Source organism: Cavia porcellus, unplaced genomic scaffold (genome assembly GCF_034190915.1).
Source record: "Cavia porcellus strain 051 isolate PalLab524CR breed Dunkin Hartley unplaced genomic scaffold, mCavPor4.1 scaffold_3, whole genome shotgun sequence".
NCBI classification, from domain to species: domain Eukaryota; kingdom Metazoa; phylum Chordata; class Mammalia; order Rodentia; family Caviidae; genus Cavia; species Cavia porcellus.
In genome coordinates this window covers 18,749,183-18,767,506 of record NW_026947486.1, presented here as the reverse complement: position 1 = coordinate 18,767,506, position 18,324 = coordinate 18,749,183, and the positions used below count along the sequence as shown (strand labels likewise).

Genomic DNA, 18,324 nt, shown 5'->3' with positions numbered 1-18,324 from the left:
GACAAGAGACATGAGGGGAGAGAGGAAACAGGAGAGTGGGAAGGAAAAGAAAAGGGAAGGAGCAAACTGGTTTAGGGCAGGAGTGTAGCTCAGTGGTGCAGTGCTTGCCTAGAAAAACACAAGCCCCTAGTGCACATGTATACACACAAACCCTGTAAGTATCTTCTTCAAAATAGCCCCCATGAAACTTAACTTTCCCTTCCCAAGTCACCATCCATTGCTACAATGCTCTGAACCCAGCCACCCTCCTTCTTTTACCTGAATAAAGAAAACACCAGAACTGTTTGCCTGTTAGAAAGCTTGTTTACTTCTGCTCAGATCTGCCAGTCTTCCTTGGCTATCTCTAATTTGTGTTTCTAGATGTTCATTTTCAAAAACAAAAACTAAACATTCCTAAGGAAGCTATACTACTATAGATTTGAATTTACTCTTAAAATATAAGCTTCTCCTGTAAATTCAATCAGCTCAAATTATCCCATTAACTAATCACCCTTGTTCAGTTCTGCCAAATGACAAACTATAAATGGGCAACTATTAATACAGACATAAGGTGTATAGTGTGAGGTTAGGCTATAGCTTCAAAATGCATAATAAACACATACTGCCTGACCAGTGCTGCAAACCCACATAAAATAGAAGGTGAATTAAAGAACCTCAGAATGCTTCACTCTTAAATAAAAAAGCATAAAAAATAAGAGGTTAGCAAAAATACTTCATGGTAATACCCACCAGAGCAGAGACAAAATGGCTTCAATACTGAACCAACATTGGTGTGGTAATTTTTTTAATGAGGTGAAATTCACATAACAAAATTAAACCATTTTAAAATGAACAGTTCAGTGACATTTAATACATTCACAGTATAATGCAAGCATGACCTCTAACTGATTCTGATTTTTCAAAACCCCAAAAGGAAACCCACTTACTGGTGGGACAATTTTAAAGGGTACTGGCAAGGATTTCACAGATTTTTGTGTCCTATCACCAGTGACACAATCATGACAAGGCTGGAAGGAAAGGGTAAGAATCAAAGCTTGAAGGCCCTTTGGGATATCCTCAAATGGGCTACAAAACATGCTGGATACTGTTATTTAGTTTTACAGTACATGGAGTTTTTTTCCTGCTTGCTGGAGAACTATGATGCAATGATAGAAAAACACTGCTTGGTTTTGCAGTCCCAATTTGGGGACTCTTCCTAGTAACAGGGATACAAATTTCACTGTTACTGTTATTAAAGAAGTCTGTAAAGTGGGTAAACCTCACTGGAAAAGATACTAGTGTTTGATATGTTTAAAGAACAACAGTTCAATAAAATATGGTCAGCCCTAGATGGGGAGTGAAGGAGACCAGAGAGTCCACAAAGTATCAGAAATGGAAGCAGGGGACCAGCCTCAAAAAGCACTGCAGGTCATTTTAAAGATTTTAGACGAACATGATATATGATTCTAAAAGAATTACCACTTATGGAAAGAGGAAAATGGTTCCTACAGTTAAGAAACCTAGCAGACACTACCTTAAGTGATTAAAGTTATCATCACAAAAGATGTTGCATGAATATCACGTAATAACTTAAAGGCTCACCATACGCATCCAGTATAATTTTCATACATAAAATATGACTTCATATAAAGATAAAAGATACTATTTAGGAATGCATACAGGGGTAGTAAAACTCTTAAAGATCATTAAAACAGTTTCTCATAGAACAGGGAGAGAAATTTCCACCTGAAAAGGACACAAAAAGATTTCTGAAGGTAATGTTCTAAATATTAAACTGTGTGTTCACATTTTTATTATTCTTTTTCTCTGAAATAAATGGTAAAAATGGCAAAAATAATACAGACTTCTCCATGTGCCTTTCATCCAGGCTCTCCAAATCTAACACTTTACTCATTTGCTGAACCACTATTTCTTTATATGCATTTTGGGTATTTTATTTTAAAAATGACAAAAACTGTGCATTTATGGTGTACAGCATGATGCTTGACATGTATACATTATGCAAAACAATCAAGCTAATTGACATCCATTACATCACATACTCTCCTTTTTGTGGTGAGTACATTTAAAATCTACTCTTAGCAACTTTAACATACACAATAGATTAACTATGATCACCATATTGTACAATAAGTCTCTTGAATTTGTTTTTTTCTAGAAGAAATCTTTCACACAAAAGTCAACATCTCCCCCGTACATGCATTTTTACATATGCTATTTTTTCAATCATTTAAGAATAAGCTGCTTACACGGTAGTTCCTTGTTCCTAAAATTTTCAGTATGTTTTGTAAAAACAAAGATATTCAAGTTCATAACCACAATACAGTCATCACAATCAAGGAACTAATGGTATCACCTAGTCTACCTGTCTTAGTTGTCACAGATTTTTCCATTTAATTTTACAGTAAAAGAGAAACGAATTATGCGGAGAGGAAACTTTTTGAATCATATAATGTATTCCTCTGATCTAGGATAGAACTGAGGATCACATGTTGCATTTAGTTGTCATGACTTGTTAAACTGCATTAATTCCTTCAATGTGGAACTGTTCTTCAACCTATGTCTTTCACGACTTTCACATTTTTGAAGAGTACAGACCGTTTAATAGGATGTTCGTTAATCTGGGCGCAGGAAACGTTTATACTACAATCTTTGTAGGTCTTCCGTACTTCACAATTTAAAAAACGATGCAATTCAGGAGAAATAAAAATCCAAAAGCAGTGAATTTCAAGAAACACTAATCAGCAAGGAAATGATTAAACAAGCTGATTTATCAAGATGTGGATTGTCTTTTTAAATAAGGATTTTCTCCTGATTATTAGGAAAAGTACTAAAACCGAAAAAAAATTAACATCGAAGGTCTCTCCCATGCTAAGCACTTGCTTTTCTCTCGTCCTAGAAAAATAAATCTCCGCCGGATTTAAAAACCTCGTCTTACTAGCCGGATTTAAAAACCTCGTCTTACTAGCAACTTTACTTATCAAAGGCGCCATTTTCTGCCTCACTCACAGCCCCTACGTCCTTTCCTAGGCCTCAGGCCACGCCTCTTTGCGCCAAACGCCCCTCTTTCCAAGGAACCAAGCTCCCCACCCCCCAAACCTTCGCTCCAGCCCTCGGCCCACAGCCATTGGCTCGGATTCTGCTCTTCAGCGAACGTCACAGGCTTGCCCGCGAGCAATGGCGGGCAGCTCGCCGCTTCTCACTCCGATCCTACATTACGTAACGCTGAGCACACACTCCCCACTACGTTACAGGGCCCGCCTCCTTCACATGCAACGAGCTTTACTTCACAGGCCTCCTTGGCACAGTGCTTTCCTCTCGGGCCCCGCCCCCACCACAGAAGCCGCACTTTATTCTCAGCCTTCAGACCACGCCACACAGATGCCGCCTCTTTTCCAGAGACCTCGATTCATTCACAAGCGCTTCCCCGCAGCTCTCGCCCGCTGTCCCTCGGCCCCAACCCGCCGTAGTTCTTCCTCAGACCTCGGCTTCCAAATCCCCCGCTGTCGCCAACGCCCCCACAGTCCCTTTAGCCAAGGGTTCGCTGCAGCCTAGTCTCCTCACCAGCTTTCGCCGGCCCGCAGTGGACGCTCTCGCCCACTCTCGCCATTCTCGATTTGGTTCCACTGGTCGTCCAGACCAGGCATCTCCTCGCGCTGCGGTTCCCTGTCCTCGGCGGCTGCCGCGATGGCAGCTGTGACAGGGTCTTCTGTGACCTCCGCCATGACCGTCTGTTCTCTACTGCCAGTGTAACTGAAGATAGGAAGACCCTCAATGGCCACTTCCGGATTCTGATCCCGGAAACGGAAGCAGAGCCCCCCAGACAGATAGGGGTCTACTGCCATCTTGGAAAGGGGCCCGACGCTTGGCCGCATCAAAGGGCTAGGTAGAGCTCTAAGGCCGTACGCTTTAATCTCTGGGACCAGCACACGAGGTAAAACCTAATAGTGGGATTCCGACGCCATGTAGAGTTAGGGCAAAAGGTTGCATGGGAGGTGGAGGCCGAGATTCCTGAGTTGGGGAGTCCTAAGGGAACTCACAGAGGCACTTAGTCGTCTTTGCCTTTATGTTCTGCTGAGGACTGCAGATCCCTACTCTGGGCGCCGCATTTTTGCTGGGGCACAGCCTCACCATGCCCTCTTTTTCACTACTCTTCTCATTGGAGGTTTCTTCCTCCAGAGAGCCACCTATGCCTACAAGTCAGTCTTGTTCGTTGGCCTCACAGCAATAACAAGTAGTCTGCTCAGTCTAAGTGCTTGTAAGACTAAAATAGTAGCCCCCAGGCAACAGGTACTATCTTTGTCCCCATGGGCAACAATGTGGGTAGCTGAGCGCCAGAATTAACTCACTTGACCTATCTAGTTCAATGCTGGAGCTGTGGTACAACTCAGGAAACTGCTTGCAGAGCTGTTAAACATCAAGCCAGAGATTCTCAAACTACTCCCAAGCTATCCGCCTAGGAAACCCTCTCAGGGGACTACAAATCAAAACTGTTTTTTCACTCTTGAGTTTAGAGAGGAATTTGACATAAGCAAAAGCGCTTAAGGAGTATCCTTAATATTTATTAAGGGATCACGAAAACAAAAATTTGAGAACCATTGCATTAGGCCCCAGTTTCTTTTGGAGACAGGGTCTTGCTACGTAGTTCAGGCTGGCCTTGTAGCCCAGGCTATTAAGGTGTGTAACACTGTATCTGTTTTGGCCCCAGGGTTTAACCTCAGCACCATTGTCATGTCTTTGTTTTGGGGAGTACCTCAGGCTGTTCAGCTATGTTTGTGGCATTATCATTAGACACTGGTATACCCCTTGGTGCAACCAACAGTACCTGTGTCTCCCTCTAGACACATGTCCCTGGGGTGAGAGACGTCTCTGAGATCCACTGCACTGACCCCTTTTCTCTGATAGAGTTCCCAGCCCTACTGATTGGTGGTAACTTTAGTATTTCTCTGGCTCCTTGCATCTACCTGCATATTGGCTGTCCCACCTAGCCATCCCACAAACTCCCTAGAAACAGGCTCATGATTCAAGGGCTATTTAAGGGGACTTTCTTCACTATTACCACTCAGTCCCCGAGGTCGAGTACAGATTTTGCTTCATATCCCTAGGCCCATGTGTATACAGATCTATCTCTTTGTACAATTGTCAGTCCTGACCCCAACATAACTTAATAATTTATCTCATTTTTCAGTTAAGATCTGTGGAGCAGGGATTGTGTCTTTATTACTATCATTTCTGCCCCAGCCAAGACCTGACACAGAGGAGAGGTTTCACACTTAAATTGTGTAAACTCTGTGGTGGTAGAAAGGGGAGAAGTCCCCAAAGACAGTATCTGGGTTGGGTCTGGCACATGGCCAGCTGCCTTGTCATATTCACCAAATTCACTCCCATTGGCCCCCTGCAGGATGCCTGTCCCCATTTACCTGAGCAACAAGGTAAATCCAATAGGCTTCCCTCTCCAACCCTAATAACCCCACCAAATCTAGGGCACTCAATAAATTCTAATCCTTGAAGTCTGGCCTGGCACTCTTGTCCTCTTTTGCAAGATGCTTTTTACCAAATTCCTTTGCTGCCAAAGGTATTCATCTCATCTGATTCTAGCCAAGGGGATGGCACAGGAAGTCTACTGAGCAGTTTGTGGAAGTTGTAATCCTATTACAATACATTGAGTGCTTCTTTTTACAGCTTGCCTTCCCATCTCTGTAGATGTGGCAGCCATTGTGACACCACGAGGCTGTATGATAAGCACTGGCCACCACCACTGGGCTTCAGTGAATAGCCACTTAATTGGGCTTGCTATTACAGTACTCACAGCATTTGCCTGGCCTTGCCCACCTCACCTCTTCTGCATGTAAGTATATTTTTAGCTTTGCCCAAGATGGTGGAACAGGAACTAGAATTCACAATACTGAGGAAATGAAAGCCACAACTAGTCTCACACCATTTGACCTTTGGCCTGTCAATAAACCATTGCATCCTTCCAAGAGTTGCCTCCTACATGCCCATGGTTTTCATTAGACACTAGTAATCCAAAATTCCAGCTCCATCATGACCCTACTCGTGAACTTAATCCATGTAATTAAGATTACCTAACTGTTCAATATTTATCCTCTTCTCATTCCTTCTCCAATGGGCCTTCTTCAGTTTCCCAGTTGGATACATGGTGGGCATACTGGGCCTTTTATGTCTCTTCTACCCACTCTGGTTCTATTGCCCCCCCCCCCATTGTCCTTCAGTCACCCTTGCATCCACTGTCAGGATTCCTCATACTGCTGGTTAAGTTTAACTTGTTCTGCTTGATTCTCAGCCCACCAACCTATTATAGCCTGCCTTACCAACTTCAACTTGATTTTCTACCATTACGTGTGTAATCCCTTAGAGGCCTTTTTCATTGTTACGCTGTGTCCCTGGCCCATTCCCAGTGTTCTCCCAGACTGGGACAAGATTTGAACTCAAGGTCCTAGCAATCACCCCAGCTTGAGTCCCACCCCCTTACAGGGATTTGCAATCAGGCTTTTCACTTTAGGCTTTTTAATATTTCATACAGCGATTATGGTGCATTCAGGAACCCAACCCCCCAAATCCCACTAGGAGGGCTCCCACCCCAGCCTCCCACCCCATATAAGGGCCCCAGAGCTTAGGGTGGAAGGGGAGGTAACCACCCATCCAGGGACTGACCCTGGAGACTGTCCCAGCCCTGCCTCACCCTCCCAGGGGTTAGGGGGCAACACCTGGGCACAATCCCCCATGTGCCCCTCTGTCCCTGGGTGTGCACATATACACACTATGGCTCCTCACTGAGTTGGTCAGTTCCTGGCAGGGCCCCTACTCAACAGCACCGAGTGGGAAAGGGCAGGAGGGCTGGGCTGGGGAGACCCTGAGAAGGAGGCCCTGGCTACAGGACTGCAGGAAGAAAAAAGTGGGGCCCCCACCTTGTCCATCTCCTAGAGTCCCCAATAGTTCCCAGATCCCCGTGGCTGGGGATAGCAGGTTGGGGGAGGAAGGCAAGTGTTCGAGGCATGCTTTCCCATAGCTGATCCCAGGGTCTTGTATGGTCGGGGTTTCAAATAGGGGCTGTGTATGGCCCTGCCTCTGAAAGGCTGGGAGTAGGGTTTCATTGCACAAAATACTGTGGGAGGGCCACACTCAGGGAAGTGGGGCCCAGCCAGTCTGTATACAGAGATATTGCATTTAAAAGAATGAAAACCTCATTTAAAATAATTAAAAAAAACAATGAATGAAACAAACAAAAAAGGCCCACTCAACAAGGCAGGTGGGACAGGCAGGAAAGCAGGCAGAGGATGCCTAAGACCCAAGGCACCTCTACCTTCTTGTCTGAGTCGAGAGCCCCAGCCTGGGCTAGCTCCAGACCCCTGACTGGCCGCAGGGTAGTGGTCCTGGGAGGGTATGATGAGGAAGGGTAGGCCTGGCCTCAGTGTGGGAGGCTGGCACGGCCATGCTGTCCGCCGGCAACTACCGAGACAGAAACAGACCAAGCAGAGGGGTGATGAGAGAGCTTTGTTAGCACCCAGCAGACAGGCCAATGGGTGAGTTGACAGGCCAATGGTAGGATGTTCAGGCAGATGGCAAGGAACAAGTGGGCAGGTGAGCGTGGCTCAGGCAGGTAGACAGGCAGCAAGCAGGGAGAATGCAGTTGGGACTGCCCTGTGAGGGGAGTGGCATCCCTCCAGCTGCTGCTTGCTGGGCCCTTGGTCTGTGAGGCTTAGAACTTGGCTTAGAACTCGGTGTCCACCACATGGAAAGCTGGCCTGCCTGCAGGGAAAGCAGAGCGGATGGCTGTTGGTAAGCAAGCAGGTTGGTGGGTAAGATGGGGAGGGGGTGGGAGCATACCTACCTGAGTCAGGCATTGATGAGGACCGAAGGCTGGCCTCTTTTTGTAGCTGGATCTCTTTTAGTGCAAATATGGAAGTAGCTGTGGGGGAAGAGACAGATGTGGGAGATGATTTAGGGGCTACCTAGGGCCAGCCCCCAATTGCCTTCATTATGATTATCAGAACAAGTTGTCCCTTCCTTAAGAAGTTTGACTTTCATCTGTCAAATAATTCCACATATAAACCTACAACAATGGAAGATGGGCTATGGACTACTGCATGAAACAAAGAAATTATTATTAACTTGATGTGTCAGGTGTGGTAATGGTACTACAATTACCACCTGTTAGGTCTACAGATAGTGTTTGAGGATTTTATTTAAATATTAATCAAAAATAAAGACTGGTGAGCCATTTCTTTAGGTGTGATAATAGTTATTTTAAAAAATCCTTTATGGATATACATTGAAATTAAGGATGAATATGATGTCTGGGATTGAGTTTGATTCCAAATAATCAGAGGGAAATAAAACCAGTTGGCCACCAGTTGATACATTGTTGAGAGTATATGCAGACTCATTTTTTTGTCTAATATATAAGTATATATAATTTGGAATTGTCCATATTAAAAATTTTTAAAGCCAGAAACAAAAAGAACATCCCATATGATTCCATTTCTATAAAGCACAAGAGCAAGGGAGACTTATGGTGTTAGGAATCACAACAGTAGGACTAAAAAAACAGCAGGATTGGAGGTGCAGCTCAATGCTTTAGTGTGCTTGCCTAGCACACACAAGGCCCTAGGTTGCATCTCCAATACTAGGAAAAAAAATTCAAAACAGTGGTTCCTGTTGGGGAAAAGGCCTAAAATAACCCAAGAAGGTGAGGAGCTCTGCAGGAGCATCTACTTAAGACCTTCATGACAGTTCCATGAGTGTGCTTAGTTTGTGAAAATTCATCATGTTGTACACTTGTGATCTGTGTATTTTATACCATATATATTAAAGGAAGTATCTGTTTTTTAAAAAGGTAAAGTTATATTGCATGTTTTGAGACAGGTTCTCACTATGCAGACCAGGTTGTCTTTGAACTCTCAGTGATCCTCCTGTCTCCGCCTCTCAAGTGCTGGGATTACAGACATGCACCACCATACCTGGTGGCATTTATTTTTTCTTTTTTACTTTTTTTGGTACAGGGGATCAAACTCACGACTGCGCGCTTCTGAGGCAGGCACTTATGCTACTGAGCTAAATTCCCGAGATGGCATTTATTTTTATGTATCATATATTTGAAAATTTTCATGAAAGGAAAAGGAACTGGGGCTGGGGATTTAGCTCAGTGGCATAAGTGCCTGCCTTGCAAGCAGGCAGTCGTGAGTTCGATCCCTGGTACCGATAAAAACGAAAAAGACAAAAAAAAATAAAAAATAAAAAAATAAAGAAAGGAAAAGGAACTGAAAAATAATTTTTACAATAAATGTAATACATCACACATGTCAATAAAATGTTCCTTCTTTAAGAGATAGCATAGCCAGAACCCTATACAACCTGCTCAGCTGTCCCCAGCAGTCTGTGTTTCAGTCCCTTCCTCACCCCAACCATTCCCCTATTCCACTCACTGTCAGGAAGTTTGTGGATCCGTTCCCCCAGGCTGAGAAAGAATGGATGTTTCATGGCATCCTCTGCAGAGATCCGATTTCGGCCCTCAAACTAAGTTGGGAGAAGAAGGTATATGGGTATTTTCAACAAACGGATCTTTTTTTCTGCCTGCCCTCAGAACCTACCCTGGGGATCCCTTTCCCCATCCACCCAGGCTGGTCCAGAAATATATTCTCACCTGCAGCAGCTTGGTAAGGAGGTCAGTCCCGTCGTTATCAAGTCTACCACAAGGACAAGGGGACCTGCTTTACATTGAGTTTGGGTACTCTGACCCCTAAAACCCACTCACCCACCAGCCTCACCGGGGTGCATGGCTCAGAAGGGCCTCGGCTCGATACTTGGGGTAGTTGTATGTTTTGAACTCTTCATTAGACAAGATGCCTGGCCATGTCTCCTCAGTTGGGGTTCCTGGAAGGGAAGAAGAGTTACTCCAAACATCTCAGGTCCTCCCTGCATGTTCTCACAGCTCCTAGGGCACAAGCCTTCTCACCCAAGATGCGAAAGATGAAGTGCAGCTGTTCCTCCACTGTGGAGCCTGGGAAGAGGGGCCGACCTGTGGCCATCTCGTAGAAGATGCAGCCCACACCCCTGGGCAGGGAAGGCAAAGTAAGTAAGGAGGCAACTGACTAGGTGACTGTCATGATAAAGCCATCCCCTTCGCTGCCTGGCCCTGCTACACTTTCACCTCTCCTCACCACATGTCAATTTGGGTAGAGTAGTCCGTGGACCCAAGCAAGATGTCAGGGGGTCGGTACCACAGTGTAACCACCTCATTGGAGTAGGTCTTCGTTGGGATTGACTTGGCCCGGGCCAGGCCTAGGAAATGAAGGAAAAAGGAGACCATGGGCAGTCTGGAGAGGCTGAACAAGCAGCAGCACTGGGGACAGTAAGGATGAGGAATCAACAGGAAAGGGGAGACTGGTGGTACCAAAGTCAGCCAGCTTGAGTTCTCCCCTCTCATTGATGAGCAGGTTCTGGGGCTTGAGGTCTCGGTGTAGCACCTTCTGCCGGTGGCAGTAGGCCAGGCCACGAAGCAGCTGGAACAGGAACAGCTGGGGACCCAGGAATGGCAGGCAGAGGTCAAAGAGTATCCAGCAGTCCAACCCCCAGAAAGCAGGCACTGAGCCCTGAGTTTTGTCACACAAAAAAGGGCCGGCTCCCAATACCCTCCGAGGGCTCCCAGCAAAAAAGCCAAATGTTAAAAGGTTGCTTCTGGGGATCTGTAGGGCAAGGTGGAATGGGTGAATGGGGGCCCCCTTCTGCCCCACACCCACTTTCACATTGTGCATGTTGATGACGTTCCCACAGTCATCCAGGTACTGCTTCAGGTCCTTGTCCTGAGGAGAAAAGAGACAGCACAGGAATGAAAGTCATGTTGTGTGGGTACTGGCCACCTGCCAACCTCCTGCCAGGGCCCACTGCCATCCAACCTTACCAGGTACTCAAAGACAAGGGTGAGGGACTTCTCTGTATGGATGATATCATGTAGTGTGACGATGTTGGCATGTTTGAGGTCCTTGAGCAGGGACACTGCAGGAAACATGGGAATGGATGCAGCAAGAGCCAGGGCCTTACCCTCAGGACAAAGGTGAGGATAAGGATCAAACAGAGATGAGCCCGGGTTTCCTTCTTTCCCCATACTGTTTATGGTAATGCCTCATAGCAAGCATCTCTAACCCACCCTATAGAAAGAAGTGTCTCCATGTTCCAGATGCAGAAAATAAGGCCGAGAGAAGAGTACCATGCAAAAACCCAGAAATGCAGCCAAAGGTTTATGTGACACTATATTTTCACAACTTTTTCTTCGTAAGATGCCTTGCTCCAAACCTCAGTACACAGGCCAGCAGCACAGTGTAAAGGGGAGTTTGCAACACTCACTTCCTATGCAATTCAAATCCATTCCATGTAATACTGTGAGCCTTTGAAGGTGTGTTTTCAGCACCAAAAAGAGCACTGTGGTTTGCAATTTGCTCACCTTCCTTGTTTCAGTCACAGATTCTTGGTTACCCTGATCATTACGTGGATTATAAGTGGGTGATAGGCATTCTCACAAAGTCCAGAGCTTTGGGGGCAGATGCTCCGAAACCACTAGCCTCTCTATCCTCACCATGCAGTGTGTATATGTGAGTCAGAAAAGCCTAAGGCAGATGAAATGAGGTCTGTACCTTCCCGTATGGCCGTGCAGGGTGCCCCCTCTTCATGTTCCAGTCTGATCTCCTTGAGTGCCACAAGGTTGTCTGTGAGCTTGCTTTTGCCTTTGTATACGGTGGCATAGGTACCCTGGGATGTGAGCAAGTGATAGAAGTGGCACTATGAGGCTGCAGAGTTCCCACTGACTCCTACCCTACCAGGGGCCTCCTGTCTCTCACCTCACCCAGCTTGTCCAGCTTGATATATGTCTCCAGTTTCCCAAAGCCAATCTCGGACTGTGGGGTGAAGGAAGCAGGTTAAAGCAGACTCAGGAGAAAGTGGTGGGAGAGGAGGACAGGACAGGATCAGAAGGTGCTCACCAAGCTGACACGGCGGAGGCGGCGGCTAAGGGGCTTATCAAAGATGGGGCTATTGAGGGTCAGCTTCTCAAGATAGCCCTCAGGCAGCCGAATGTCGGCTGGTAGTGATAGGCGCTTGTTGATGTCCTAGTAGGCAAGAAATGGGACCATGAGCTCCATCTCTTCAAACCTAACCCCCTTTTCCAGCTCCTCTATCACCAGGATAGGAGTTAAGCACCTCAGTGGAGATCTTGCGTGGGGGGTGGTTGCGCATGCGCACTCTCACTGGAGACTGCACCTCATCCGAGGATGTAGCTGAAGCCTGGTCACTCTCCCCATCAGACCCCATCTTCAAGTCCTCATGTACAATCTCTGGTAGTGAGGAGAAGAGGAGGGCAGGCCAGGTGGGGGTCAAGAAAACCCCCTCCTCCACAGTGCATTCCCTTAGCACACCCATGTGTGCACATGGCCCCTGGAGAAGCTTGGAGTCCTTCAGGGAGAGGGTGGTGGGGCCCAGGAAAGCCCAGACAGACCTCAGGACAGGTTATACAGAGTGGGAGCAATAGTCACCTGGTGGAGCACCCCATTCCAGGGGTGAGCTGAGATTGTGGCTGGCCCAGGGCCAGAAGGCAGGTGGTGGCAGAGGTAGCCAAGAGCCCTGGGAAGGCAGGCCCAGGGCAGGCAGGCACCAGGAGGCCTGGGAGGGTCACCGTGCAGTGCAGGAGAAGGGTAGAGGGAGCCTTGGGGCAGCTGCAACAGGCAAGGAACCCTTCCTCCCCCTAAGGCCTGGACACAAAGCCAAGGAAAGGGGCACAAATGGACAGACAGAGGATTGAAAAAGAAAATATAGAAGGGGGAAAAATGGAGAAAGGAAAATGAAAACAACAAAATTCTAGTGGAATGTGGCAGGAATGCAGCACCTGGGAACAAAGGTGGAGATAGGGAAAAATCAGCAGACCCACCTGGTGCAGAGCTGAGTGGGCCACGTCCACAGCGAGGTTCACCAGGAGGTATGTGTGTGGGAGCCTCTCCAAGGTCACTGCCACCACCTCCGCCACTTTCATCCAGGCCTATCTGCTCAGGGGCACCATTGGTCTTGTCTAGGCCTCGGCCCCCTCGGAGTGTCATTGACAGCTGCCGTTTGATCTTCTTCATCCGATCCATGGCGACCTGAGCAGAGGCATGGATAAACAGAAGTGGGGCCCATGTTATCTTGAACACTATGGGTCTCCTAAAGCCTCTGACAATCTAGTGGTGAGCACTGACATGAACATGTGTTAAAGCCCATCCAAACAGTACAGACCCCTGAAATACTCAGGATTTCTAGAAACTTGGCAAAGATAGAGACCTTTGTCATTGTCAGCCTACCCATAGCCAGTCCCTTGGGAGTCTACTCCTGAGTAGCCCACCTGGATCCTCAGACTTGTATAGCTGGCTGAGGGTAAAGGCCCACCCAGGGGATTGCTGGTCTCTCTGGTGGTAGCCTCACTGCGGGAGCAGAGAACTCCACAGCACTCATCTTCAGGTGCAGCATCAGTGACTGACCCAGCCACAGGTGGAACAAAGGGCTGCCCAAGAACACTGAGGTCATTGAAAGACCCCTGGCTGAGCCTATAGAATGGCATCTTTTGCTGGTACCAGCCCACCTAACCCCCAACTACCAAGGCAGAATGCTCTCTGAGGCCTCAGGGACCTTCCTGCCTCCCCACAGCAACCATTGTCATGGAGGACCACACCACTGTTCTATCCAGGTAGGGGGAAAGAGGTCCTACCCAGCCCCAACCACTGGATGGAGTTGTGGGGGTGTTTCAGTGCAGAACAGTTGTCCTCAGGGGTGCTGGGAAAGTCTGATCAAGTAGGAAATCACAGGACCCACCCTGTATTTTTATAAGACAAATGACAATTTTCCTCAAACTGAGACTATATGGCCACATCTCCCATATAACTCCAAATCAATGCCCCAGTCCTCAGTGTGGCCTACAGTTCTTATCCTATTTTTCCTGGTTATCACTCTGGCCTCAACTTCCCCCTTGATCATTCCTGGCTGCTCTTCTGCAACCACACCCAGCCTAGTCCCATTTGAGGCCTTCACATTGGATATTCCCAGCACCCGCAACATCCTTTTCCCACCCTCTTCAGACTTTTGCTCAAATGTCACCGTTTTCATAAGGCCTCCATGAATAACTGTAAGATCTGCACCATTCTGAGCTCCTCCACCTTGCCAACAATCACTCAGCGCTCATAACCTCCTCAGAAATGACACCATCTACTTATTAGCTTCTTTGCTCTTTACTGTGTTGCCTCATGGCCAATAGATCAGCTCCACCAGAGTAGATTTCTGTCACAGCTATATCCTAAGGGCCTAGAATAGTGACTGACAGAGTAGATATTTAGAAAGCGCATGTAGCAGAAATAAATGAATCGGGGGGCTGAGGGCCTAGAATCAAACTCTGCTGAGGTAGTGAGTCCCTATTATTATGAACAGCCCCAAGCCAGGTAGCTGAGGAGTACTGGCATCAACAGAAAGATGATCTATATGGCCTGCTTAGAGGCAATAGGCCCATCAAAAGCTTTAGGCTGCCTTCTTCTGCTTCCTTCTGGGCTTAACACAAGCAAGGAGTGAAAGACCTGGCCGGGGAACCATCTGGACTCACAGCAGGGCCTAAGATGGCCCTGGGCCTAAGGGAAGTAGAGCTAGATAGGAGGTTGAGGATGAGGCTGGGGCTGGATTCAGAGAGAAATGGGTCATCTGTTAGCTTGAGATCAAGTGCTTACCCTAGCAGTTTCCACCTCCTCTTCAGCCTGGCAGGACTCACTGCCCCAAAGAGGGTATAAGGGGTTAGCCTAGCAGAAAGACTGACCTCAGAGGATGAGATCCCAAGGATAATGACGACAAAATCCTGATGCTGGATAATAAACAGTGCACCTAAAGCTGGGGAAGGTGAAGCATGGCCAACTCCCAGACTACCTTGTGTGTCCCATATGGCATAGATACCCTGTTGCTTTGCATGTGGTGACAAAGAATAGGGGGAGGGGCTAAGAGAAACCATAAGTAGAACTCAATGTAGGTTAGAAGAGGATGCAGGAGGAACCATGGGTTCATGACCTCTAAATGGAACTCTCAAAGGTTGGACATGTTGGAATTCAATTTTCAGGGTATTGAGGAAGGTAGGGCACAAAATCTATGACACCATACTTTCAGTGGGGGAGGGCTGGACAGATTCCTGTAAATAGGCACCTGGACATTTATATGCAGCAAAATTTTTAATTATCATTTCAGTTTTCTGAGCATATAGATTTCACAATGAGGAAGTAGCAAGGAACTGGCCGTATAACTCCACCTCAAAAGATCATATGTCCTTGACTCCTAAGGACACACACCCATTCTCAGACTACTCTCATACCTAAGCATACTCACAACCTCAGACCACACAGAACACTGAGGGCAGTCATCATACTCTACTACTCTCACAGGCACACACCTCTTCATTTTTCTAGAAGATCATGGGTACACATCAGCTCTCAAGTGGCCTCACTGCCCCTTAATTCCCATTAGCACCCATAATTTCTCCTTTTATTCCTAACCCCCATCATTACACTCAAGCTCTAACCAATCACACTGAATTCTGTTGACACACACTCAGGTCCCACTAACTCTTAACATTGTATTCTTTTTGCTTTGAGACAGGGTTTCACTACATAGTTCAGGCTGGCCTTGAACTCAAGGCAATCTGCCTGCCTCTGCCACCAGTACTCAGATTACAGGCATGCACAAATGCCCAGCTTCCATCACACTCTTGAACTCCTTCCTAGCCCAGCTGCCTGTTAGCTTCTTCATAGCACCGATTCTCTCTCATTAACCTACTGTCCCCCCAAAACAATTTAGGCCCAAACATATGCTTGGGATGCTCCACAGCTGACCTGAATTAGTGCTATCAGACTTTCATACAGCTCTGAATCCCATTAGCACAAAGTGAAACTTGCAGGTAGCTGAGCAGTTTCATTTACACTCAGGACCCTTCACAAACTGGACCTTCAGTGAACCCTTATTATTTATTAATGCACTGTCCTTACATAGTTCTGCCTCCCCCTTTGCACACCCTGAACTCCTACTTGGCCATATCTCTCAGGGACACACAAATACACTGTTTTATAATGGCCTAACCCTCATTAGTGTGCATAGTTCTCCATTCAGCCCTGACCCCCCCATTAGTACACACAAGTCTTCCATGGCTTTAGCACCTCCACATTATCACATATTCCTGTCCTCTACTACTCTTTGCTGCAACCCCTCCACAGCCATAACCCCTGTTGGTTCACTTGTATCCCTTCATACATGCCTCTGATCCCCCTATTACACATCGGATCCCTTCCACAGCTCTACCCTCTCCCATCAGCACTTCATGAACCTCAGTACACTCCGGTGTCCTACAGATGTGAATACTGTCTTCACTATGTTCTGCGCTTACTAGCATATTGCAGACCTCGGGCTTCTCTGACTTCCCGCAATGGCAAAGTGCCCCTATGGCTCAAAACACACAACAGCAGCCATTAGAGTTTCAAATACACTATCATCCTGAACATTTCAGAGTCTCATATTCCCTTTCATAGGGAAAACTCACACCTCACTTTGACCCTTAGCATACTGAGCATTCTTATAGTGCTAAGACAATTCCTTCAAGTCACACAGTCCCACACTCACATACACAATTCTAATATATGCAGACTCAGGTCTGTCTACACCATCCTGTCCCTATTACACATCTTGGGTCCTTCCACTGTGTTAGCCCCACTGGTACACTGGGCCTCACAAAGCAGATCTTTATTACTATATGCACACACCCTTACAGTCATGAGTCTCAAGAGCACAAACCCACACCTGAGTCCTTCAAAACTTGTTCCTCTATGAGCACACTCTATCTCCTCACACAGTATTAACATCATCCTGACTCTCATCACCACATACAGGGCCTGAGAAACCTGACCCCATTAATGCACCTTCTGGCACCTTTACTATCCTGTTCCCTGTTAATACACACTGGGCCTCTCCACAGACCTACCCTTCACTAGTTCGTCTTGGAACTATCACGGCACACTAGCTCCTACCGCAGACCCTCAGGTTCCTCTCCACCCTACCATTCCCTTCCATTAGTACACACTGGGCCTCAAAATTTACACAGCCATAAGTCCACATGGTGCGACTCCTACAAACCTCAGGCCATTTAGCAAACCTTGAGTCTTTCACCACTCTATCACACATTCCCACTATCTTCGGCCCTTTGAACACTCTGTTCCTTAGCACCCAGAGCAGTTCCCCATCGCCAGCTTCCAGGACTGGCCCAGGGCGGGGCCAAGGTCAGGGAGGCCTCAAATGACCCCCCTGTCCCGATGCGTTCTGGGAAATTCGCCTGGGGCAGGGGCACCTGCCAAGCGAACAGCCCAGACTCCGGTACCCTCTGGGGTGGGGGCTGGTTCCCCTGGAGAAGCGGCAGCCCCTCCCCCCAGGTCTGGGAGAAGAGCTCACCGGCGGGGGCGCGCGTGCAACCTCAGAGCCGCGGGGCCGGCGCGGCGGCGCCTGGGGCGGCGGCCCGGGATGAGGCCGCGCGACCTCCTTCTCCTCCGGTTCGCCGCAGGCGCCCATCCCAGTAATCTTCGGCCATGGCTGCTGGGCCCGGGCCGCCGCCGGCTGAGGAGGAGGAGGCGGCGGCGGCGGCGGTGGCTGAGGCGGAGGCGGCGTCCCGCTCAGCCGGCCATGAGCTTGGCCGCTACGGGCGATGCCCCCAGGCTCGTTGGTGTCCGCTCGCAACTGAGCGCTCACGGCGGCTTGCGGATCAGTGCCAACTGCTCGCGGAGACGCCGCGGATCCCAGGACAGAACAGCCAACGGCCCAACCGCCGCGCGCGCCGCGCTCCGCGCATGCGCACGCACGCGCTGGAATAGGTGAAGTGGAAAAGGAGGGGACTCACCTCGGACTGCATGTACCAAAGAACCCGTCCGCAGTGGGAGGGGGTGCGGCCATTGCGCGCCCGCAGAGGAATATGTCGCTGGCCCTGAAACGGCGCCAGGGAGAAATGAAGAGGTTGTTTAGTATTCAGATTCGATCTCACCATAAGTTTGCTAGCGCCTAGGTGAGCAGCAGTCAGTAACTAGGCGTGCCAGTCACCACTCGCTCCCCCTGCTCGATTTCACTTGGTACATCCCCATGGTGGCAAACGGACTTTTGAAAGGAGGAAAAAGACCGATGAGGCAATCAGTTTTAGTCTCTAGAAGTGCCTTGATAGGCAGGAATTATACAGGATCGAGAACTGACTTTTCTTAGAGATGTGGCCTGGATAATCATTGGCCTTTA

General features: G+C 47.9%; 2 protein-coding genes and 1 long non-coding RNA gene across 9 annotated transcripts in view; 1 reads left to right on the top strand and 2 right to left on the bottom strand.

Annotated features, from left to right (window-relative positions):
* Nucleotides 1–3,875, bottom strand: part of Usp11 (ubiquitin specific peptidase 11) — a 15,751-nt gene extending 11,876 nt beyond the window's left edge. For all 3 annotated transcript variants that reach the window (XR_010046522.1, XM_005000238.4, XM_063245780.1), the window contains exon 1: nt 3,565–3,875. Coding sequence is in view for 2 of the 3 variants with exons in the window: in XM_005000238.4 (XP_005000295.2) it covers nt 3,565–3,875 (311 nt within the window). In the remaining variant the exon portion in view is untranslated. The remainder of the gene's footprint in view (nt 1–3,564) is intronic.
* LOC134475421 (uncharacterized) lies at nt 3,839–10,060 on the top strand. The gene is made up of 3 exons (XR_010046524.1): nt 3,839–3,934; nt 5,683–5,848; nt 9,953–10,060. It is a non-coding gene; the product is annotated as an uncharacterized LOC134475421 (long non-coding RNA).
* Nucleotides 6,512–18,324, bottom strand: Cdk16 (cyclin dependent kinase 16). Of its 5 annotated transcripts, none has more exons than XM_013144305.3 (16): nt 17,942–18,324; nt 12,938–13,145; nt 12,214–12,347; nt 11,997–12,122; nt 11,856–11,912; nt 11,652–11,766; nt 10,922–11,016; nt 10,761–10,823; nt 10,415–10,538; nt 10,182–10,302; nt 9,977–10,074; nt 9,789–9,894; nt 9,665–9,728; nt 9,447–9,537; nt 7,853–7,930; nt 6,512–7,470 (listed from the first exon to the last, which is right to left on the bottom strand). In XM_013144305.3, the coding sequence occupies exons 1-16, from the start codon at nt 18,083–18,085 to the stop codon at nt 7,430–7,432; spliced, it is 1,665 nt and encodes a 554-aa protein (XP_012999759.1). In that variant the 5' UTR covers nt 18,086–18,324; the 3' UTR covers nt 6,512–7,429. The 5 variants fall into 5 exon arrangements, with proteins under 5 accessions (XP_012999759.1, XP_012999761.1, XP_012999762.1 ...); XM_013144307.3 differs by having other exon boundaries at nt 9,665–9,707; nt 17,942–18,317; XM_013144308.3 differs by lacking the exon at nt 17,942–18,324 and adding an exon at nt 17,500–17,633.

Excerpts from the sequence above, each read along its gene's own strand:
- Cdk16 (XM_013144305.3), bottom strand. The coding sequence starts at position 18,085 with ATGGTGAGATCGAATCTGAATACTAAACAACCTCTTCATTTCTCCCTG. Across the intron at positions 12,123-12,213 it reads CACGCAAGATCTCCACTGAG|GACATCAACAAGCGCCTATC; the intron begins GTGCTTAACTCC and ends CTTGCCTACTAG. Across the intron at positions 7,471-7,852 it reads CTCATCAATGCCTGACTCAG|TTGCCGGCGGACAGCATGGC; the intron begins GTAGGTATGCTC and ends CTGTCTCGGTAG.